Genomic DNA, 20,335 nt, shown 5'->3' with positions numbered 1-20,335 from the left:
GTCCTCAGCAGCAGACATACTATGACACCTCTTACAGCGGTTACCATAGTTACCAAACACACAGGAGAATTACCCTTCTAAGAGCAAATTGTATATTGGGATGATGGGAGTGATGATACTCTCTGTGTGATAAGAGATTAGAGTGTGAGCTCCTGGGGTCAGGGATGATGGGAGTGATGATACACTGTGTGTGATAGGAGATTAGAATGTCAGCTCCTGGGGTCAGGGAGGATGGGAGTGATGATACACTGTGTGATAGATTAGAGTGTGAGCTCCTGAGGTAAGGGAAGATGGGAGTGATGATACACTGTGTGATAGATTAGAGTGTGAGCTCCTGGGGTCAGGGATGATGGGAGTGATGATACACTGTGTGTGATAGGAGATTAGAGTGTGAGCTCCTGGGGTAAGGGAAGATGGGAGTGATGATACACTGTGTGTGATAGGAGATTAGAGTGTGAGCTCCTGAGGTCAGGGAGGATGATGGGAGTGATGATACACTGTGTGTGATAGGAGATTAGAGTGTGAGCTCCTGAGGTCAGGGAGGATGATGGGAGTGATGATACACTGTGTGTGATAGGAGATTAGAGTGTAAGCTCCTGGGGTCTGGGATGATGGGAGTGATGATATACTGTGTGTGATAGGAGATTAGAGTGTGAGCTCCTGGGGTCAGGGATGATGGGAGTGATGGTACACTGTGTGTGATAGGAGATTAGAGTGTGAGCTCCTGGGGTCAGGGATGATGGGAGTGATGGTACACTGTGTGTGATAGGAGATTAGAGTGTGAGCTCCTGGGGTCAGGGATGATGGGAGTGATGGTACACTGTGTGTGATAGGAGATTAGAGTGTGAGCTCCTGGGGTCAGGGAGGATGATGGGAGTGATGATACACTGTGTGTGATAGATTAGAGTGTGAGCTCCTGGGGCCAGGGATGATGGGAGTGATGATACACTGTGTGTGATAGATTAGAGTGTGAGCTGCTGGGGCCAGGGATGATGGGAGTGATGATACACTGTGTGTGATAAATTAGAGTGTGAGCTCCTGGGGCCAGGGATGATGATGGGAGTGATGATACACTGTGTGTGATAGATTAGAGTGTGAGCTGCTGGGGCCAGGGATGATGGGAGTGATAATACACTGTGTGTGATAGATTAGAGTGTGAGCTGCTGGGGCCAGGGATGATGGGAGTGATAATACACTGTGTGTGATAGATTAGAGTGTGAGCTCCTGGGGCCAGGGATGATGGGAGTCATACATTATATATGCAGAATATCCAGTACAAAGTGATTTTTCGTTTTCTCCGACTAACAATAGTAAACGCTTTTCTGAACCTGATATCGTTCCCCATAATACACAGAACAATAGTCGTTAGATACAATCGCTTGTGAACTCTAGTAAACGAATGATCCTAAGATTGTCCCTGGAATTCAATCACTGTAACCAATCATCCTCACACGGTGGGTGGAGTAGTTATACTTCCAGGAACTTCCTTTTTCCTATGGACGCTGCGGTTTCCGTTGTGCTCTATTGATGTTTATGGGCCCCATATAGTTAGGCGTTGCTGGGTCATGTGACTGCGGGAGGCTGCTGTAATGGCTTCTGATGTATCGGATCCTGCGTCTCATGCGGAGCAGCGGCCTCCTCTGTGATAATGGCGTCGGGTGACGCAGCCTTGGGGCCGCGGGCGCTTTTTATTAGGAGCTGAGGAAATGAGGCAGAGCCGGAGAACCTCCTGTACGGCCGAGCTGACCTTGTGTGGGACACCATCCACGCTGAGATCTCCGCCACACGTGAACTGGACTTAGAGACTGCACATCTGGTGTCTATATATACATATCAGATACCGCACATTATACTGTTACAGGTTGTACCTCAGCTACATCCAGAGCTGCACTCACTATTCTGCTGTCACATCATGTCTTATACCAGTCACCTCCAGAGCTGCACTCACTATTCTGCTGTCACATCATGTCTTATACCAGTCACCTCCAGAGCTGCACTCACTATTCTGCTGTCACATCATGTCTTATACCAGTCACCTCCAGAGCTGCACTCACTATTCTGCTCTCACATTATGTCTTATCCCCAGTCACCTCCAGAGCTGCACTCACTATTCTGCTGTCACATCATGTCTTATACCAGTCACCTCCAGAGCTGCACTCACTATTCTGCTGTCACATTATGTCTTATACCAGTCACCTCCAGAGCTGCATTCACTATTCTGCTGTCACATCATGTCTTATACCAGTCACCTCCAGAGCTGCACTGACTATTCTGCCTCCTCTCCTCCATCACATAATACAGGACAGTTCTGTGTTCTTGTTACCGGGTTGTGTTCCTCCCATACAGTAGACTGACTGATGTAATTTCCCAGAATCCTCGGTGCAGGTGGTTTATATGATTGTATGGGGACACATTGATCACTCCATATTTACTAATTAAACGTCAATCTCTCTGTATTGATCGCTCCCATCATCCCTACAGGACGAGCCCGCTGGGAGTATTAGTTAGATGATATATGTAGTGTGGAGTCTGGAGCCCTCCTGTCATCATATAATGTTACAGACCATGGGGGAGGCAGAAGTCCCAGGATGCATCATTTCCAGATGCCATTTCATCCATTTTTACTCTATTGTCACAAAAGGGTGAGGAGCCTGACGCGCTGGTGCAGGGAAATCTGTGTCATGACACCGTGGCTGTGGAGGTGCTGCTCCGGATGACACGTGGCTGTGGAGGTGCTGCTCCGGATGACAGGTGGCTGTGGAGGTGCCGCTCCGGATGACACATGGCTGTGGAGGTGCCGCTCCGGATGACTCGTAGCTGTGGAGGTGCCGCTCCAGATGACACGTTAGATGCCGCTCCGGATGACAGGTGACTGTGGAGGTGCCGCTCCAGATGACATGTGGCTTTGGAGGTGCCGCTCCGGATGACACGTGGCTGTGGAGGTGCCGCTCCAGATGACACGTTAGGTGCCGCTCCGGATGACAGGTGGCTGTGCAGGTGTCGCTCCGGAGGACACTTGGCTGTGGAGGTGCCGCTCCGGACGACGTGGCTTTGGAGGTGCCGCTCCAGATGACACGTGACTGTGGAGGTGCCGCTCCAGATGACATGTGGCTTTGGAGGTGCCGCTCCGGATGACACATGACTGGAGGTGCCGCTCCAGATGACATGTGGCTTTGAAGGTGCCGCTCCAGATGACACGTTAGGTGCCGCGACAGGTGACAGGTGTCTGAGGAGGTGCCGCTCCGGATGACACGTTAGGTGCCGCTCCGGATGACACATGGCTGTGGAGGTGCCGCTCCGGATGACACATGGCTGTGGAGGTTCCACTCTGGATGACACGTTAGGTGCCGCTCCGGATAACAGGTGGCTGTGGAGGTGCCGCTCCGGATGACACGTGGTTGTGGAGGTGCCGTTCTGGATGACAAGTGGCTGTGGAGGTGCCGCTCTGGATGACATGTGGCTGTGGAGTTGTCTCTCCGGATGACACGTGGCTGTGAAGGTGCAGCTCCGGATGACACGTTAGGTGCCGCTCTGGATGACAGGTGGCTGTGGAGGTACTGCTCCGGATGGCACATGACACTGGAGGTGCCGCTCCGGATAACACGTGACTGTAGAGGTGCCGATCTGGATAAAACATGAAGTGGTGCCAGCACGTGTGCCTGCTGATGTGCCAGCTACCACATGCATATAGGGGCAGGTAGTAAATATGGCGGTCACATGTCTTTGAGACCCGGGGGTCTAAGCCACCTGGACATCCCGTACTTTCACCACTGTTCTTTGCAGCTACATATACAGGAGCCATGTGGTAGTGTCACAAGCTGACTGTGCACCATGTTGATATATTTGGCGCCCGGCAGAGTGTGACCGGCTCTCCCCTCAGACAGGACGGGGTTAATAAGTGACCCAGTTGTTGTTAACTTTGATCTGTAATTTTTCTTCAAGAAATCTCGTCTTCCCAGCGGAAACGCGTCGGCTGATTAACATCTTCTCTGAGACGCCGCGGCTGCTAATAAGAAAAAGCCAATTAACGTCTTTGTATTACTCAGCAAATCGGAGAAGGATGTTACCTGAATCAAATTAAGGGGGTCACCTGGGACCCCGGGCCACGAACAATGGAGGCTTCTGGGGAGGGCAGGTCGGTCTGTGCCGCAGCAGCAAATCTTATCCTATCAGCCTGTGTGGACCTGCAATCTCTTCCAAGCTGGGGAGTACCCGCTATTACTCTCTGTTATCATCCACTCCTCTTATAACGCTCCAGTACTGATATAACCTCCTATTACATCATATGTGACTTATATCAGCCGCTCCTCTTATAATGCTCCAGTACTGATATAACCTCCTATTACATCATATGTGACTTATATCAGCCGCTCCTCTTATAATGCTCCAGTACTGATATAACCTCCTATTACATCATATGTGACTGATATCAGCCGCTCCTCTTATAACGCTCCAGCACTGATATAACCTCCAGACATCATATGTGACTGATATCAGCCGCTCCTCTTATAACGCTCCAGGACTGATATAACCTCTGGACATTACATCATATGTGACTGATATCAGCCGCTCCTCTTATAACGCTCCAGTACTGATATAACCTCCTATTACATCATATGTGACTGATATCAGCCGCTCCTCTTATAACGCTCCAGCACTGATATAACCTCCTATTACATCATATGTGACTGATATCAGCCGCTCCTCTTATAACGCTCCAGTACTGATATAACCTCTGGACATTACATCATATGTGACTGATATCAGCCGCTCCTCTTATAACGCTCCAGTACTGATATAACCTCCTATTACATCATATGTGACTGATATCAGCCGCTCCTCTTATAACGCTCCAGCACTGATATAACCTCCTATTACATCATATGTGACTGATATCAGCCGCTCCTCTTATAACGCTCCAGCACTGATATAAGGTGTAGACTGTGGGGCTTTGTCCCTTTAAGCCCCTGCGCAGTGTACAATCTTGCAGATTGGTGGATATATATGTGTGCGGTGCGGCTCTGGAACAATAGACATAAAATATGAATGTGTTCCGTCCCTTCTCGGAGCAAAGATTATAAAAGTGAGATGAAATGTGAGATGGGAGCATTAAAAAAACATCCAAACAAAGAGATCGCAGCCGGATCAGGATTTATGAGCTTTGTGCACATTAGATGTTCCCTGCAGCGCCCGTGCCTTACAGAACACTGATAACCGGGGGGCACCGGGACCCCACCTCTACAATATATGTGTCTGTGACTACCAGGTGCCCAGCAGATTACTAGTCCTGTACAGTAACTCCAGTCACATCCAGAGCTGCATGCACAATTCTCCACCTCAGCTCCTGACAGATGCTGACTGAGTAACTGAGATAATGTACTGCAGCTAACCTCCTCCAACAATGCAACACAGCAGAACATGCTCCCTATAAACAACAGGGGGCAGTACTCCGCAGCTGGAGGACCTGCACAACTTTCACTACAGTGCAGAAAGTGACTGGAGGATAACATCATACAGCAGAATAGTGAGTGCAGCTCTGGAGGTGACTGGGGATAAGACATGATGTAACAGCAGAATAGTGAGTGCAGCTCTGGAGGTGACTGGGGTATAGGACATGATGTAACAGCAGAATAGTGAGTGCAGCTCTGGAGGTGACTGGGGTATAAGACATGATGTTACAGCAGAACAGTGAGTGCAGCTCTGGAGGTGACTGGGGTATAAGACATGATGTTACAGCAGAACAGTGAGTGCAGCTCTGGAGGTGACTGGGGTATAAGACATGATGTAACAGCAGAACAGTGCAGCTCTGGAGGATACAACATGATGTAACAGAAGAATAGTGAGTGCAGCTCTGGAGGTGACTTTATGTATGACAGGATATAATCGTGAATTAGTGAAGGAATAGTTGCTGTATGTCTTCGTGTGATCTGGATATTATTCTCTCAGAGATTGGACGTTGTGCGGTGAAGGGCGTAGGTTGCGGTGTTGTCCTGTGGTGCACGTGGCAAAGGGATGATACGTTTACTGCTCGGTCGCTGTCCTCTGATGGAGGAGAAAATGTTAATGGTGGTAATATTATCAATGCGTCAGATGTGTCACGTGACCTCTCCAAGAACGACCATCTATAGGGCGAGGAATATCATAAATATTCTGGGATCTGAAAGTCTGCAGAATGCGATGTACATGGAGGTCATGTGATGGCTGAAACCCTCTGTGCTGCTGAAACCACAGTGAGCACGAGTACAGTCAGCACCACTCAATGGATGAGAACAACATCGGAGGCTATAACGCCATTATTCATGATCCAGTCAGGTTCTGCAGAGCGTAGAAGATTAGGATCAGGATCAGCAAGAAGTATTAATATTTTTTCCATTTTTCTCAATTATAAAATATAACCTGCACAGCATTGCAGTGTCATGTGACACCAGTAGATAGAGGAGACAATAGCAGCTTCCTGTAGAATGACCTCTTCACAGGTCACAGAGCGCGCTCAGTAATGTTTCACATTCATGTCAATGGGACAGAGTTTGTCTATTGTCCTCTATGTCCATGTGACATGCTGTCTCTAAATGCTGTTAAAAAAGCCCCAGACAAGATGGCCGCCCCCATAATAAGAACAATTAAGTCAGAGAATAGAAACAGATTAGAATAAAAGAACAAGATCTAATATTGGACTCTAATTAGTAAAATAAAATTTAAGTGACAAACCCTTTAAGAGTCCCTCTGGTGGGGTCGCTGTGGCACTGTATAGCGTCTTTTTAAGATAACCCCTTTGCCAAAAACCGTTGTAATGGGTATTACAGTCTTGTGGAAAAGTTTCCTCAGAGGAGCAATTCCTTCTGGCCTGAAAATATTACCCTATAGGAATACTATCAGAGAGAAAGGATGGTAACTGCTCCATTCAGGGAAACTTTTAGTCAATGTAGGTTTCCTTTAAATCTTGGTCAGAACTCTGCCATCATGGTAGATTTCAGATGTAAAGTGCACCCCTACTATGTTGTCATTCAGTAACAAAACAAAATTGTGGAAGCTAGTGATCGTCTCATTCCAAAAAAATCACTATGTCATGTATATATCAACCCCAGAAAAGGATACGTGCAGTGTAAGAAGAACAGTGCACTGTAAAAACAACAGGGTCCTCCCACCACCCAGGAAACACATTCACATAATGGGGCGTACATATCGTGCCCATAGCGGTACCTTTTCTTCTGAAAATAAAACTGACAATAAAACAAAAAAATTTTCCGGGTAAGAAGAGAACAGAAAGGTGTTCAGTAGCCTACTGATGAGCTGGATTGGAGTCAATCCTCATATATAGATGAGTGTCAGAAAGTAGTCTTGGATTTTTTTGTCTATATATTACAACTAGTCTATCTTCCCCCCCCCCCTTTTACTATTTAATTTTCTATTATTTTCTTTCAATTGATATAAATATAATCTCAGAACAAGACAAATATGATCTGTTCTCTATGTCCGAAATAGATAAATATCATCCGTCTCTTACCTGTGAGATATATGGTATATGTGCATAATGACCTATGATGCGATAGTAAGGTCAAAGTTTGTGGCATATTAGACATAAAATAGATTTTTTTTTTGTAGTTTTAAAACATTATTAATGAGCCTGCAGCTGTGGTGCGGTTACTCCAATACATACCTGATTGGAGACAACATGTGATTGCTGTTCTTTATACAAGTGTATTGGGCCGTTCCTGAGTCCTTGCAGCTAGCCTGTCCTGGATAAACTTTGGACATATAGAGACATGTCAAAAGTTTTGGTTGGTCCGGATCTGAGTGTTCAGACCTGTATCAACGGGAGAATGAGCAAGGAGAAGACCGAATTGTATTTACCGTATTGATGTATTTAATGGTTTAGTCCATGTTTGTTTGTTGGTATGTTCAGTGGGTTTTATATATTTATGGGTTGGGTCACATAGTTTGGTTCATGGTACGTTGGTACTTGGTGGTCATTGGTTTGTGGGTGGTGAGACTTTATTTAGTGATTCGGTCTATGTTGGTATGGTCCTTCATTGAGGGTTGAGGCCATCATTTGGCTAAGTGTATATTTATCGCTTGGGTCCATGTTTGGTGGTCATGGATAGATAATAGGTTCATAGTGGAGAGAAGGATATATAATTGATTGTTGAATCAGTGTTTGTGGGTTAGGTCCATAGTTGGTGCTTAGGTCTATGGTTGGTGTCTGGATCCATAGTTGGTGCTTAGGTCTATGGTTTGTGTCTGGGACCATAGTTGGTGCTAAGGTTCATGGTTGGTGCTCAGGTCCCAGGTTGGTGTCTGGGACCATAGTTGGTGCTAAGGTTCATGGTTGGTGCTCAGGTCCCAGGTTGGTGTCTGGGTCCATAGTTGGTGCTAAGGTTCATGATTGGTGCCTGGGACCATAGTTGGTGCTATGGTTCATGGTTGGTGTCTGGGTCCATAGTTGTTGCTTAGGTTCATGGTTGGTGTCTGGGTCCATAGTTGTTGCTTAGGTTCATGGTTGGTGTCTGGGTCTATAGTTGTTGCTTAGGTCCATGGTTGGTGTCTGGGTCTATAGTTGGTGCTAAGGTTCACGGTTGGTGCCTGGGACCATAGTTGTTGCTTAGGTCCATGGTTGGTGCCTGGGACCATAGTTGGTGCTATGGTTCATGGTTGGTGTCTGGGTCCATAGTTGTTGCTTAGGTTCATGGTTGGTGTCTGGGTCCATAGTTGTTGCTTAGGTTCATGGTTGGTGTCTGGGTCCATAGTTGTTGCTTAGGTTCATGGTTGGTGCCTGGGACCATAGTTGGTGCTTAGGTTCACTATAGGTAGTGTGGTCTATGGTTGCAAGAGGGTTACATTTTTAGGGGCTGGATTCCTGGCAGGGTTGACGTATATAGTCCACACACAGCAGTCACCCTACCATGTAAAGTTAACCCTTTCAGCTCTGCTAATGTAGGAAGCGTCTCAGCAGTGATGATGATGAAGAGGGAACACTCACTTTCCCAGAAAAGGATTTATTATAAAAACGTAGTACATAGGATCCTGGGATCAGAGCGATATATAGTCAGTCATGAGGACTCTTAGGCTAATGTGTAACTAGGGGCATTTGTCAGGGACCCTGTGTACACTTCCTGCCGGCTCCTGCCTGTCAGTCGCTGTTCAATCTCTTCTCTGGTTTGATGAGCTGTGAAGCGTTGTCGTGTTTTCCGGATTCTGGGTATGTTGAGGCTGCAGGAAACATGGCAGATGCCCGGAGACAAACACTGCGGCCCCAGAGCGCCTGTCATCTACGCTGAACAAATCAGAGTGCTGCTCTGGAGGGATGGCATTGTCTATCAAGTGTCCATGAGGGGAAGGTTTCTAAATGCCGAGCAGCAAGGGGTTAATACATTCCTGTGCATAAACCCCCAATATAGCCACTCTCTAGTGTAATGATGCGGCTGTCCTGGCCTGTCCATTAGAGGGTGAGTAAAGAGCTATGTGGACCACTCCGGGTACTTCAACATAAGGGTCTCTTATGATAGCCAAGATAAGACTGGTGAACCAGCGTCACCCCATAACTGCAGCGCTCTCAAGCAGCTTCCTGTTGCCCATCACGAGAGCATACATACATACATACATACATGCATACATACATACATACCTGACATGTGGGTAAAAAACATCCTTTAATTTCAGTCTGACAATGTCGCAGAGGTCGGGTCTATAACACTGTCAGCTCCCGCCCTGCTCTCCGGCCGTCGCTTTATCTTCAGGCAGTTGTCCCACCTTCTCCAGAATGACAGACAGCCGGCTCACGTTGAAACCATGCGCAGCCAAAGATCAGCAGGGTGTCAATCAACCTGGAGAAAGTGGGGAGGGGGCATGAACAGCGGGGCGGGAGTTAACAATGTCACAGACCCGCCTCTGTGACACTGTCAGATCTGATCACAGAGCAGCGCAGAAGGTATGTATAGAAGGCTCTTGTGATGGGCAGCGGGAAGATGGACGCACAGACATATGTATATCCCTTTAATGAGGTTTCTCATATTATAGTGCCAGATGCCCCGCTAGCAGTGACGTCATAGTGCCCCCAACAGTGACACCTAGGACCCCCTAACCATGACCCCATAACAGTGACAGCCAGTGGTGTAACCATCATGGAGGAAGACCATGCGACCGCTACAGGGCCTGGGCCTCCTGCCGAAACATAGTCTGCCCCCATGGTGGCTACGGCTCATAGCACCTACTGGCAGGGCTCCAGCATTGCCCTTCCAGCCACAAGAGCCACCCCCACGGTGCACATACATGACCCAGCGGCCAGCTCAGTCCCTCGTCATTACTTTCCCCCAGCTCCCCAGCATGCCAGTGGATTCATGGGACCCCATACAGCTTCTTGCGATGGAGCCCCATGAATCCTAGCCAAGGTGCCCCCCCAACGGTGACATCCAGTGCCCCATAACAGTGACTGCCACAATGACCCCATAACAGTTACAGCCATAGTGCCCCATAATAACATCCACAGTGCCCCCATAACAGTGACTCCCCCACAATGCACTAGTCACCTCTTTCTTAATACAATAAAAGATGTTGCTTAAAGTAGACAAGCCTCTTAAAAGGGGGAGGGGCATGACAGTAGCCACATCAGTATCATCTGGTCATGTGAATGCACGGTGCCCCCTCCTGTTACACTGATAGCACACTATCTCATGTTGCAGTCAGCGCCATCATGGCAGCTCCGCAGTATAGATGCCGCGCTCCTTGTAGAGGACCTCCATGTCTTCTCTGTCTTTTCTTGTGTCATGTGACTTGCAGCTCGGCCCTAGTCCTGTATCCAAGTACAATACTCTGATGTCCTTGGCTATGTCCTGGCCTGTATACATAACCAGGGCCGGATTACCGGTTTCTGGGGGCCTGGGTTGTGCCCCTTGTATGCCTTCCCTATACTGTGCCCTGTAATGATCCTGTATTCAGGATAGAGAACAGGGGAGGGTGGGGACACGTCGGCCGTCACAGATCTTTGCCCCGCTAACTGGATGTTTATAGAATAACCTGATTACGAAGCTTTTCCAGATCGCTGAGCCGCATCCTGGCCGCCATGACCTTGTCACCGCGTCTTTAGTGAGGACGCCGGCCTGGTCACCGCTACCACTGTGTTCTGAACACTCCAGAATTTCCAGACAAAGCCTGGGCTAGAATCCCTGCGTCGGCCATGACTCAGCCCCGGCCCCGGGAATGCCCCCCTCCCCACTCACTGCGTCGCTCTCTGGATTTGAGTCATTTTAGGAATGACATTACTGATGGTTGCAGTAAATGCATCATATGAGCCGGGCCGCTCCTCTGCCACCGCGTGCCAAGAAAGCAATTAGAAAATTGGATGGAGAAATTAAGGATTGATGCGTCTCTCGTCTTCTCGCCAGCCGAAATAATTATTGTCAGGGTGGAGGGGAGAGAAAGTTTGACAGGATGGGAGACGCATGGATGTGAGATGGGGAGGAAACACAAAATCGAGATACAAGAGCAGCGCTCCCGGCTGATGGAGGGGGACGGGCCGAGCACCGCCACCGGACAATGGGGCCATAAACCTGACTGCTCCTCCATCAATCAGACCTCAGTAATGGCTCCCAGATACACTGCAAAGATATGGAGAAGAGATACAGACCGCAGGGCCAAATGTAAGCGCCCCCTCAGCTTCTCCAATAACAGAGCGAAGCCAGTGAGCACAGGGACCCCCAGGGTCCTAGATGACTCCAGTATCCAGTAAACTTCGGGCCACACTTACTAAGTCTAATAAATAAATGTAATTGATTAATTCTAATTTTATTAAAACTTGGAGACCACACCCACTTATCAGAGACCACACCCACTGATCAGAGCCCACACACATTCAATAGAGACCACAAATGCTGATAAAGAGCCACACCTGCTCTCAGGGGACCACACCCACTCTGAACACCACACCCATTCACTAAAGACCACACCCAGTTGTCATCATTTTCTAGACGTGATATGTGAGGAGAGAAGTAACAATCTTTGCATATAATGTTCCGCACAGCTGATTGTTACCATATATCAGTGTAAAATAGAGCCTGCTTATTTGCTGCTTGTTCAGTGTCCGCTCACAGATTCTCTTAATTCTCATCATAAACTTCATGCCATAGAGTGATGTTAGGGGCGGTCAGGCCACCACCGTCAAGGTGGCCCAAGGGGATAGTAACACTGACTGCTGCATCACTCGGGATATCTGGGTGACTACCAGAGTGGCGGATGTATTGGTGGGCATGGTGGCCGTCACCCAGCTTTCCAAGGAGATCAGACTGTACAGATGAAATACACAGTGAAGACACACAACAAACACGCACGTAATACATACTACATACATACAGTAGACGTAACAGACACGTATGCCACATACACACGGTATCTTTAAAGGTGTTACTGTATATAGGGGGAGCGCGTGGTGTGACTGTATATAGGGGGAGAGCACAGTGTGACTGTATGTGGTGGGAGCACAGTGTGACTGTATATAGGGTAAGCGTGTGGTGTGACTGTACATAGGAGGAGTGCACAGTGTGACTGTATATGGTGGGAGCGCACGGTGTGACTGTATATAGGGGGAGTGCACAGTGTGACTGTATATAGGGGGAGCGCGTGGTGTGACTGTAAATAGGGGGAGCGCGTGGTGTGACTGTATATAGGGGGAGCGCACAGTGTGACTGTATATGGTGGGAGTGCACGGTGTGACTGTATATAGGGGGAGTGCACAGTGTGACTGTATATAGTATAGGGGGAGCGCACAGTGTGACTGTATATGGTGGGAGCGCACAGTGTGACTGTATATAGTGGGAGCGCACGGTGTGACTGTATATAGGGGGAGCGCACAGTGTGACTGTATATGGTGGGAGCGCACGGTGTGACTGTATATAGGGGGAGCACAGTGTGACTGTATATGGTGGGAGCGCACGGTGTGACTGTATATGGAGGGAGCGCACAGTGTGACTGTATATGGTGGGAGCGTGCGGTGTGACTGTATATGGTGGGAGCGCACGGTGTGACTGTATATAGGGGGAGCACAGTGCGACTGTATATAGGGGGAGCGCACGGTGTGACTGTATATGGTGGGAGCACACAGTGCGACTGTATATAGGGGGAGCGCGTGGTGTGACTATATAGGGGGAGCTCACAGTGCGACTGTATATAGGGGGAGCACAGTGTGACTGTATATAGGGGGAGCGCACAGTGTGACTGTATATAGGGGGAGCGCGCGGTGTGACTATATAGGGGGAGCGCACAGTGAGACTGTATATAGGGGGAGCACAGTGTGACTGTATATAGGGGGAGCGCACAGTGTGACTGTATATAGGGGGAGCGCGCGGTGTGACTATATAGGGGGAGCGCACAGTGAGACTGTATATAGGGGGAGCACAGTGTGACTGTATATGGTGGGAGCGCACAGTGTGACTGTATATAGGGGGAGCGCACGGTGTGACTGTATATAGGGGGAGCGTGCGGTGTGACTGTATATAGGGGGAGCACAGTGTTACTGTATATAGGGGGAGCGCGCAGTGCGACTGTATATAGGGGGAGCGTGCGGTGTGACTGTATATAGGGGGAGCGCACAGTGTGACTGTATATAGAGGGAGCGCACAGTGTGACTGTATATAGGGGGAGCGCACAGTGTTACTGTATATAGGGGGAGCGCACAGTGTGACTGTATATAGGGGGAGCGCACAGTGTGACTGTATATAGGGGGAGCATAGTGTGGGGTCCCTATACATTGGGGTCTCTGGAGACCCTGCAGCAGCTAGAGCCCTGAAGGTCACATTGTGTTCCTGAACATGTCTGCGGCTCCTTGCATTCTGTATACTGTAGCTCTGCTAATTATAATGCCGCGCTCCCATATAACTGTCTGCTGTGCCGCCATATACGCTGATATATGAGCGCTCTCACTTCTATAATTTGCTTCCATAAAAAAAGGTTTGAAAAACAAATGAAAATCACTAAAAATGGTTTTAAAAGCTTCCACTAACAAATGGCTTATTAAGAGAAGATCGCTCCTCGCTGCAAACCTGCGAATCCAAATCACCCGGATAATCCCCAACACCCGGCGCAGCCATTAACCACCACACAGCAGAGAGGGATGCGCAGGAACAGCGGTCAGGACTGTGACGCAGGAAATCCTCCACCCTCACCATCCAAACCTCGCTCAATAGTCTGCACTGAAAGGGTTTTCTGTGGCTGCTATTCAATGAATGGAAGCCGCAGAAAACTGACATGTCAGTTGTTTGCGGTGCCGCTAGGGATCCCAGCCGAAGCATATACCATGACGGCAAGGTAACATATTTTTGTGAACATAGCCTTATTCTGCAGAGCTGCACTCACTATTCTGCTGTGTATACATATGTTATGATTGCTGCAGTGCCTACAGGATGTGTGGATATTGGGGCAGGGGATGGTGATCAGTCTGGGGACTATATAAGCGGTTTATGGGTACGTTGGGGTGTGTTCCTGGTATCAGGGACTGAAGGTGTGAGGACTTCTTACAGTTACATTTATCTTGTTGGGGTTTACATAAATCTGTGGGTTATTCGTAATTTTCGATGCTGCCTGGTGCGGAGACATAACTGTAATTACATCACTGGGAACCTCTCCTGAGAGAGTAAGAACTCTAACAAACCTCCCTGCAGCAGCACAGACCCCACAGTCCTACAGCTCTAGTGTCACACAACTTTCCCAGAGGTCAGACTGGCTGATCAGCAATGACGCTTCCTAATCCCACACAGCTATACAGTAATATACAGCTATATAGTATTATCATACAGCCATACAGTAATATTATACAGCTATACAGTAATATACAGCTATATAGTATTATCATACAGCTATACAGTAATATTATACAGCTATACAGTAATATACAGCTATACAGTAGTATCATATAGCTATACAGTAATATCATACAGCCATACAGTAATATACAGCTATACAGTAATATACAGCTATACAGTATTATCATACAGCCATACAGTAATATACAGCTATACAGTAATATACAGCCATACAGTAATATCATACAGCTATACAGTAATATCATACAGATATACAGTAATATACAGCTATACAGTAATATTATACAGCTATACAGTAATATACAGCTATACAGTAATATCATACAGCTATACAGTATTATCATACAGCTATACAGTAATATCATACAGCTATACAGTATTATCATACAGCTATACAGTAATATACAGCTATATAGTATTATCATACAGCTATACAGTAATATACAGCTATACAGTAATATCATACAGCTATACAGTAATATCATACAGCCATACAGTAATATACAGCTATACAGTATTATCATACAGCTATACAGTAATATCATACAGCTATACAGTAATATACAGCTATACAGTAATATACAGCCATACAGTAATATCATACAGCTATACAGTAATATACAGCTATACAGTAATATTATACAGCTATACAGTAATATACAGCCATACAGTAATATACAGCTATACAGTAATATCATACAGCTATACAGTAATATACAGCTATACAGTATTATAGCATCTGATGGGTGATGAGAACACAGGATGTATAACTGGGCAGATTGGCCAATCCGGATGTGACTGCTATATCTCTATATGTGTCATGTATCTGGTATATCCTCCTGTATACAGTGATGTGACTGCTATATCTCTATATAAGTGTCATGTATCTGGTGTATCCTCCTCCTGTATACAGTGATGTTACCGCTATATCTCATGATTCTGGTATATCCTCCTCCTGTATACAGAGATCTGACTGCTATATCTCTATATATGTGTCATGTATCTGGTATATCCTCCTGTATACAGATATCTGACTGCTATATCTCTATATAAGTATCAAGTATCTGGTGTATCCTCCTCCTGTATACAGTGATATGACTGCTATATCTCTATATGTGTCATGTATCTGGTATATCCTCCTGTATACAGTGATGTGACTGCTATATCTCTATATGTGTCATGTATCTGGTATATCCTCCTGTATACAGTGATGTTACCGCTATATCTCTATATGTGTCATGTATCTGGTATATCCTCCTGTATACAGTGATGTGACTGCTATATCTCTATATAAGTGTCATGTATCTGGTATATCCTCCTGTATACAGTGATGTGACTGCTATATCTCTATATAAGTGTCATGTATCTGGTATATCCTCCTCCTGTATACAGTGATCTGACTGCTATATCTCTATATGTGTCATGTATCTGGTATATCCTCCTCCTGTATACAGAGATCTGACTGCTATATCTCTATATAAGTGTCATGTATCTGGTGTATCCTCCTGTATACAGTGATGTGACTGCTATATCTCTATATGTGTCATGTATCTGGTATATCCTCCTGTATACAGTGATGTGACTGCTATATCTCTATATGTGTCATGTATCTGGTATATCCTCCTGTATTCAGTGATGTGACTGCTATATCTTTATATAAGTGTCATGTATCTGGTGTATCCTCCTCCTGTATACAGTGATGTTACCGCTATATCTCTATATAAGTGTCATGTATCTGGTGTATCCTCCTGTATACAGTGATATGACTGCTATATCTCTATATGTGTCATGTATCTGGTATATCCAACTGTATACAGTGATGTTACCGCTATATCTCTATATGTGTCATGTATCTGGTATATCCTCCTGTATACAGTGATGTGACTGCTATATCTCTATATAAGTGTCATGTATCTGGTGTATCCTCCTCCTGTATACAGTGATGTTACCGCTATATCTCTATATAAGTGTCATGTATCTGGTGTATCCTCCTGTATACAGTGATATGACTGCTATATCTCTATATGTGTCATGTATCTGGTATATCCAACTGTATACAGTGATGTTACCGCTATATCTCTATATGTGTCATGTATCTGGTATATCCTCCTGTATACAGTGATGTGACTGCTATATCTCTATATAAGTGTCATGTATCTGGTATATCCTCCTGTATACAGTGATGTGACTGCTATATCTCTATATAAGTGTCATGTATCTGGTATATCCTCCTCCTGTATACAGAGATCTGACTGCTATATCTCTATATAAGTGTCATGTATCTGGTATATCCTCCTGCATACAGTGATGTGACTGCTATATCTCTATATAAGTGTCATGTATCTGGTATATCCTCCTCCTGTATACAGTGATGTTACCGCTATATCTCTATATAAGTGTCATGTATCTGGTGTATCCTCCTCCTGTATACAGAGATCTGACTGCTATATCTCTATATAAGTGTCATGTATCTGGTATATCCTCCTGCATACAGTGATGTGACTGCTATATCTCTATATAAGTGTAATGTATCTAATATAACCTTCTCCTTTGTTTCTTACAGGGTGTGCCAAAACCAATCGCCATAGAGCCGTGCTCTGGGAACAAAGCCGCCGTCCTCACCGTTTTCCTCTGTCTACCGAGAGGTTTGGCCGGAGTTCCTCCACCAGGACAATCAGGTGAGACGTATATACAGTCCTGTCTCTGCTAGGTGTTTACTACTGTATATCACGCTGTAGAGCTCACAGAGCATTGTCTACACTGGATACAGCTGAGAGCAGGACTAGCTATGTACAATGTATAGGTCTGTACAGCTCACAGAGCATTGTCTAAACTGGATACAGCTGAGAGCAGGACTAGCTATGTACAATGTATCAGTCTGGAGCTCACAGAGCATTGTCTACACTGGATACAGCTGAGAGCAGGGCTAGCTATGTACAATGTATCAGTCTGGAGCTCACAGAGCATTGTCTACACTGGATACAGCTGAGAGCAGGACTAGCTATGTACAATGTATCAGTCTGGAGCTCACAGAGCATTGTCTACACTGGATACAGCTGAGAACAGGACTAGCTATGTACAATGTATCAGTCTGGAGCTCACAGAGCATTGTCTACACTGGATACAGCTGAGAGCAGGGCTAGCTATGTACAATGTATCAGTCTGGAGCTCACAGAGCATTGTCTACACTGGATACAGCTGAGAGCAGGACTAGCTATGTACAATGTATCAGTCTGGAGCTCACAGAGCATTTTCTACACTGGATACTGCTGGGAGCAGGACTAGCTATGTACAATGTATCAGTCTGGAGCTCACAGAGCATTGTCTACACTGGATACAGCTGAGAGCAGGACTAGCTATGTACAATGTATCAGTCTGGGGTCCAGGCTATAGAGCTCACAGAGCGTTGTCTACACTGGATACAGCTGAGAGCAGGACTAGCTATGTACAATGTATCAGTCTGGGGTCCAGGCTGTAGAGCTCACAGAGCATTGTCTACACTGCTTACATGATGGCCACAGTGTTACATTATTTCAGTCATATCTGCTGGTTTTGGGAATTTTCGCTGTGTGGATCGGGGTAATTCACGTTTTTTCTGAAGACATTGTGCTTCATTTACGGTATAGGGGGGGAATCTAATCGCCGCCCCCTGACAGTAAGGGACCTGACCCCGGGGGACACTCCCATTCTACTGATAACACTCACACTCCTGCTGTAAAACTACAACTCCCAGCATGCCTAGCTGCAACAGCCGGAGGGTCACATGTCACTATGTAGCCGCTATGTCTGTGCATGCTGGGAGTCGTAGTTTTGTGTCACACGTGGCCCCTCTCCTCGGCCTCCATGTAAGGGGTTAATGTGAGTTCAGCGCTCGGATCCTGTCATTTTACCGGGAACACGCGATAAATCGTTCGGCTTCCAGAACGTCCTGACAGGAAACAGCGACTTAATAGAAATTAATGGCCGTTATCATGAAACGAGGGAAGAAACGATAAATTCAATGAAGCTGTTATGGTAATGAAGGCTGGAGCGGCGCCCGCAACACGGTTATGGCCGGACGGCGGTGACCTCACATTACGCAACCGAAATCAGAAAGAAACAGCCAGGGGGAGGTGGACATCAGAATCCGTGTTACTGGGCAGATCCGCTATTCGGGGGAAAGCTGCACCCCCCGTGGGTAGTTACAGCAGCCATATTGGTTGTCACCCAGCTTTACCAGGATGGGATACGATAGAGTGGAGTTTTTAGCCGCCTGGCAGAAGATTTGCGCAGATTCATTATGTTGCTGCTCGTGGTGACGTCCATCTGTCTATATAGAGACGCAACAAAGGATGATGAGTTATGGGAGGACGCAGAATCTGGCCCGTCTGTTGGCAGCTCTGCTACACGATGCAGAGGAGTTATGGGAGCGCAAGTCATGTGACGCAATGTAATAGTATAACTAGTCATGTATACTGGTGCTATATACCTACAGAGGGGCCAGAGCAGATGCTATATACCTACAGAGGGGCCAGAGCGGATGCTGTATACCTACAGAGGGGCCAGAGTGGATGCTGTATACATACAGAGGGGCCAGAGCGGATGCTGTATACCTACAGAGGGGCCAGAGCGGATGCTATATACCTACCGAGGGGCCAGAGCGGATGCTGTATACCTACAGAGGGGCCAGAGTGGATGCTGTATACATACAGAGGGGCCACAGCGGATGCTGTATACCTACCGAGGGGCCAGAGCGGATGCTATATACCTACCGAGGGGCCAGAGTGGATGCTATATACCTACCGAGGGGCCAGAGCGGATGCTATATACCTACAGAGGGGCCAGAGTGGATGCTGTATACATACAGAGGGGCCAGAGCGGATGCTGTATACCTATAGAGGGGCCAGAGTGGATGCTATATACCTATCGAGGGGCCAGAGCGGATGCTATATACCTACCGAGGGGCCAGAGCGGATGCTATATACCTACAGAGGGGCCAGAGTGGATGCTGTATACATACAGAGGGGCCAGAGCGGATGCTGTATACCTATAGAGGGGCCAGAGTGGATGCTATATACCTACCGAGGGGCCAGAGCGGATGCTATATACCTATCGAGGGGCCAGAGCGGATGCTATATACCTATCGAGGGGCCAGAGCAGATGCTATATACCTACCGAGGGGCCACAATGGAGGCTATGTACCAGTGGTGACCAACCTACGGCCCTCCAGCTGTTGAAAAAGATATGGCTTTGGCTGCACAGGTATCAAGGAAATTGTTGTTTTTCCTCACCTCTGGTATATACTCACAGAGGTGTCACAGCTGATGCTATATGCCCCCTCTCCCCCAGTTGTGGTGTTCCTCCCTTCCTCTGACTGAATTGTGCGCCGGCTCGCAGTGACCTGGCAGCAGAGGGTGAGTGGCAGCCGCCCCGACCGCCTGCGCTTATAATGACTCTGCTATAGAACTTTAATTAATTTCAAGGAAAACACTTCAGAAATACAAAGGGAGGTTGGTGGCCGGGGCCCGGCGGGGGGCCCCGTGCTGCGC

General features: G+C 47.1%; 1 protein-coding gene across 1 annotated transcript in view; it reads left to right on the top strand.

The window, feature by feature from the left end:
• ATRNL1 (attractin like 1) overlaps window positions 1–20,335 on the top strand; it is a 356,964-nt gene that overhangs the window by 317,815 nt on the left and 18,814 nt on the right. Inside the window, exon 28 of the mRNA XM_069979719.1 lies at window positions 17,371–17,485. Coding sequence (XP_069835820.1) covers window positions 17,371–17,485 — 115 coding nt within the window. The remainder of the gene's footprint in view (window positions 1–17,370; window positions 17,486–20,335) is intronic.

Source organism: Dendropsophus ebraccatus, chromosome 8 (genome assembly GCF_027789765.1).
Source record: "Dendropsophus ebraccatus isolate aDenEbr1 chromosome 8, aDenEbr1.pat, whole genome shotgun sequence".
NCBI classification, from domain to species: Eukaryota; Metazoa; Chordata; class Amphibia; order Anura; family Hylidae; genus Dendropsophus; species Dendropsophus ebraccatus.
This window is presented reverse-complemented; position numbering and strand designations above follow the sequence as displayed.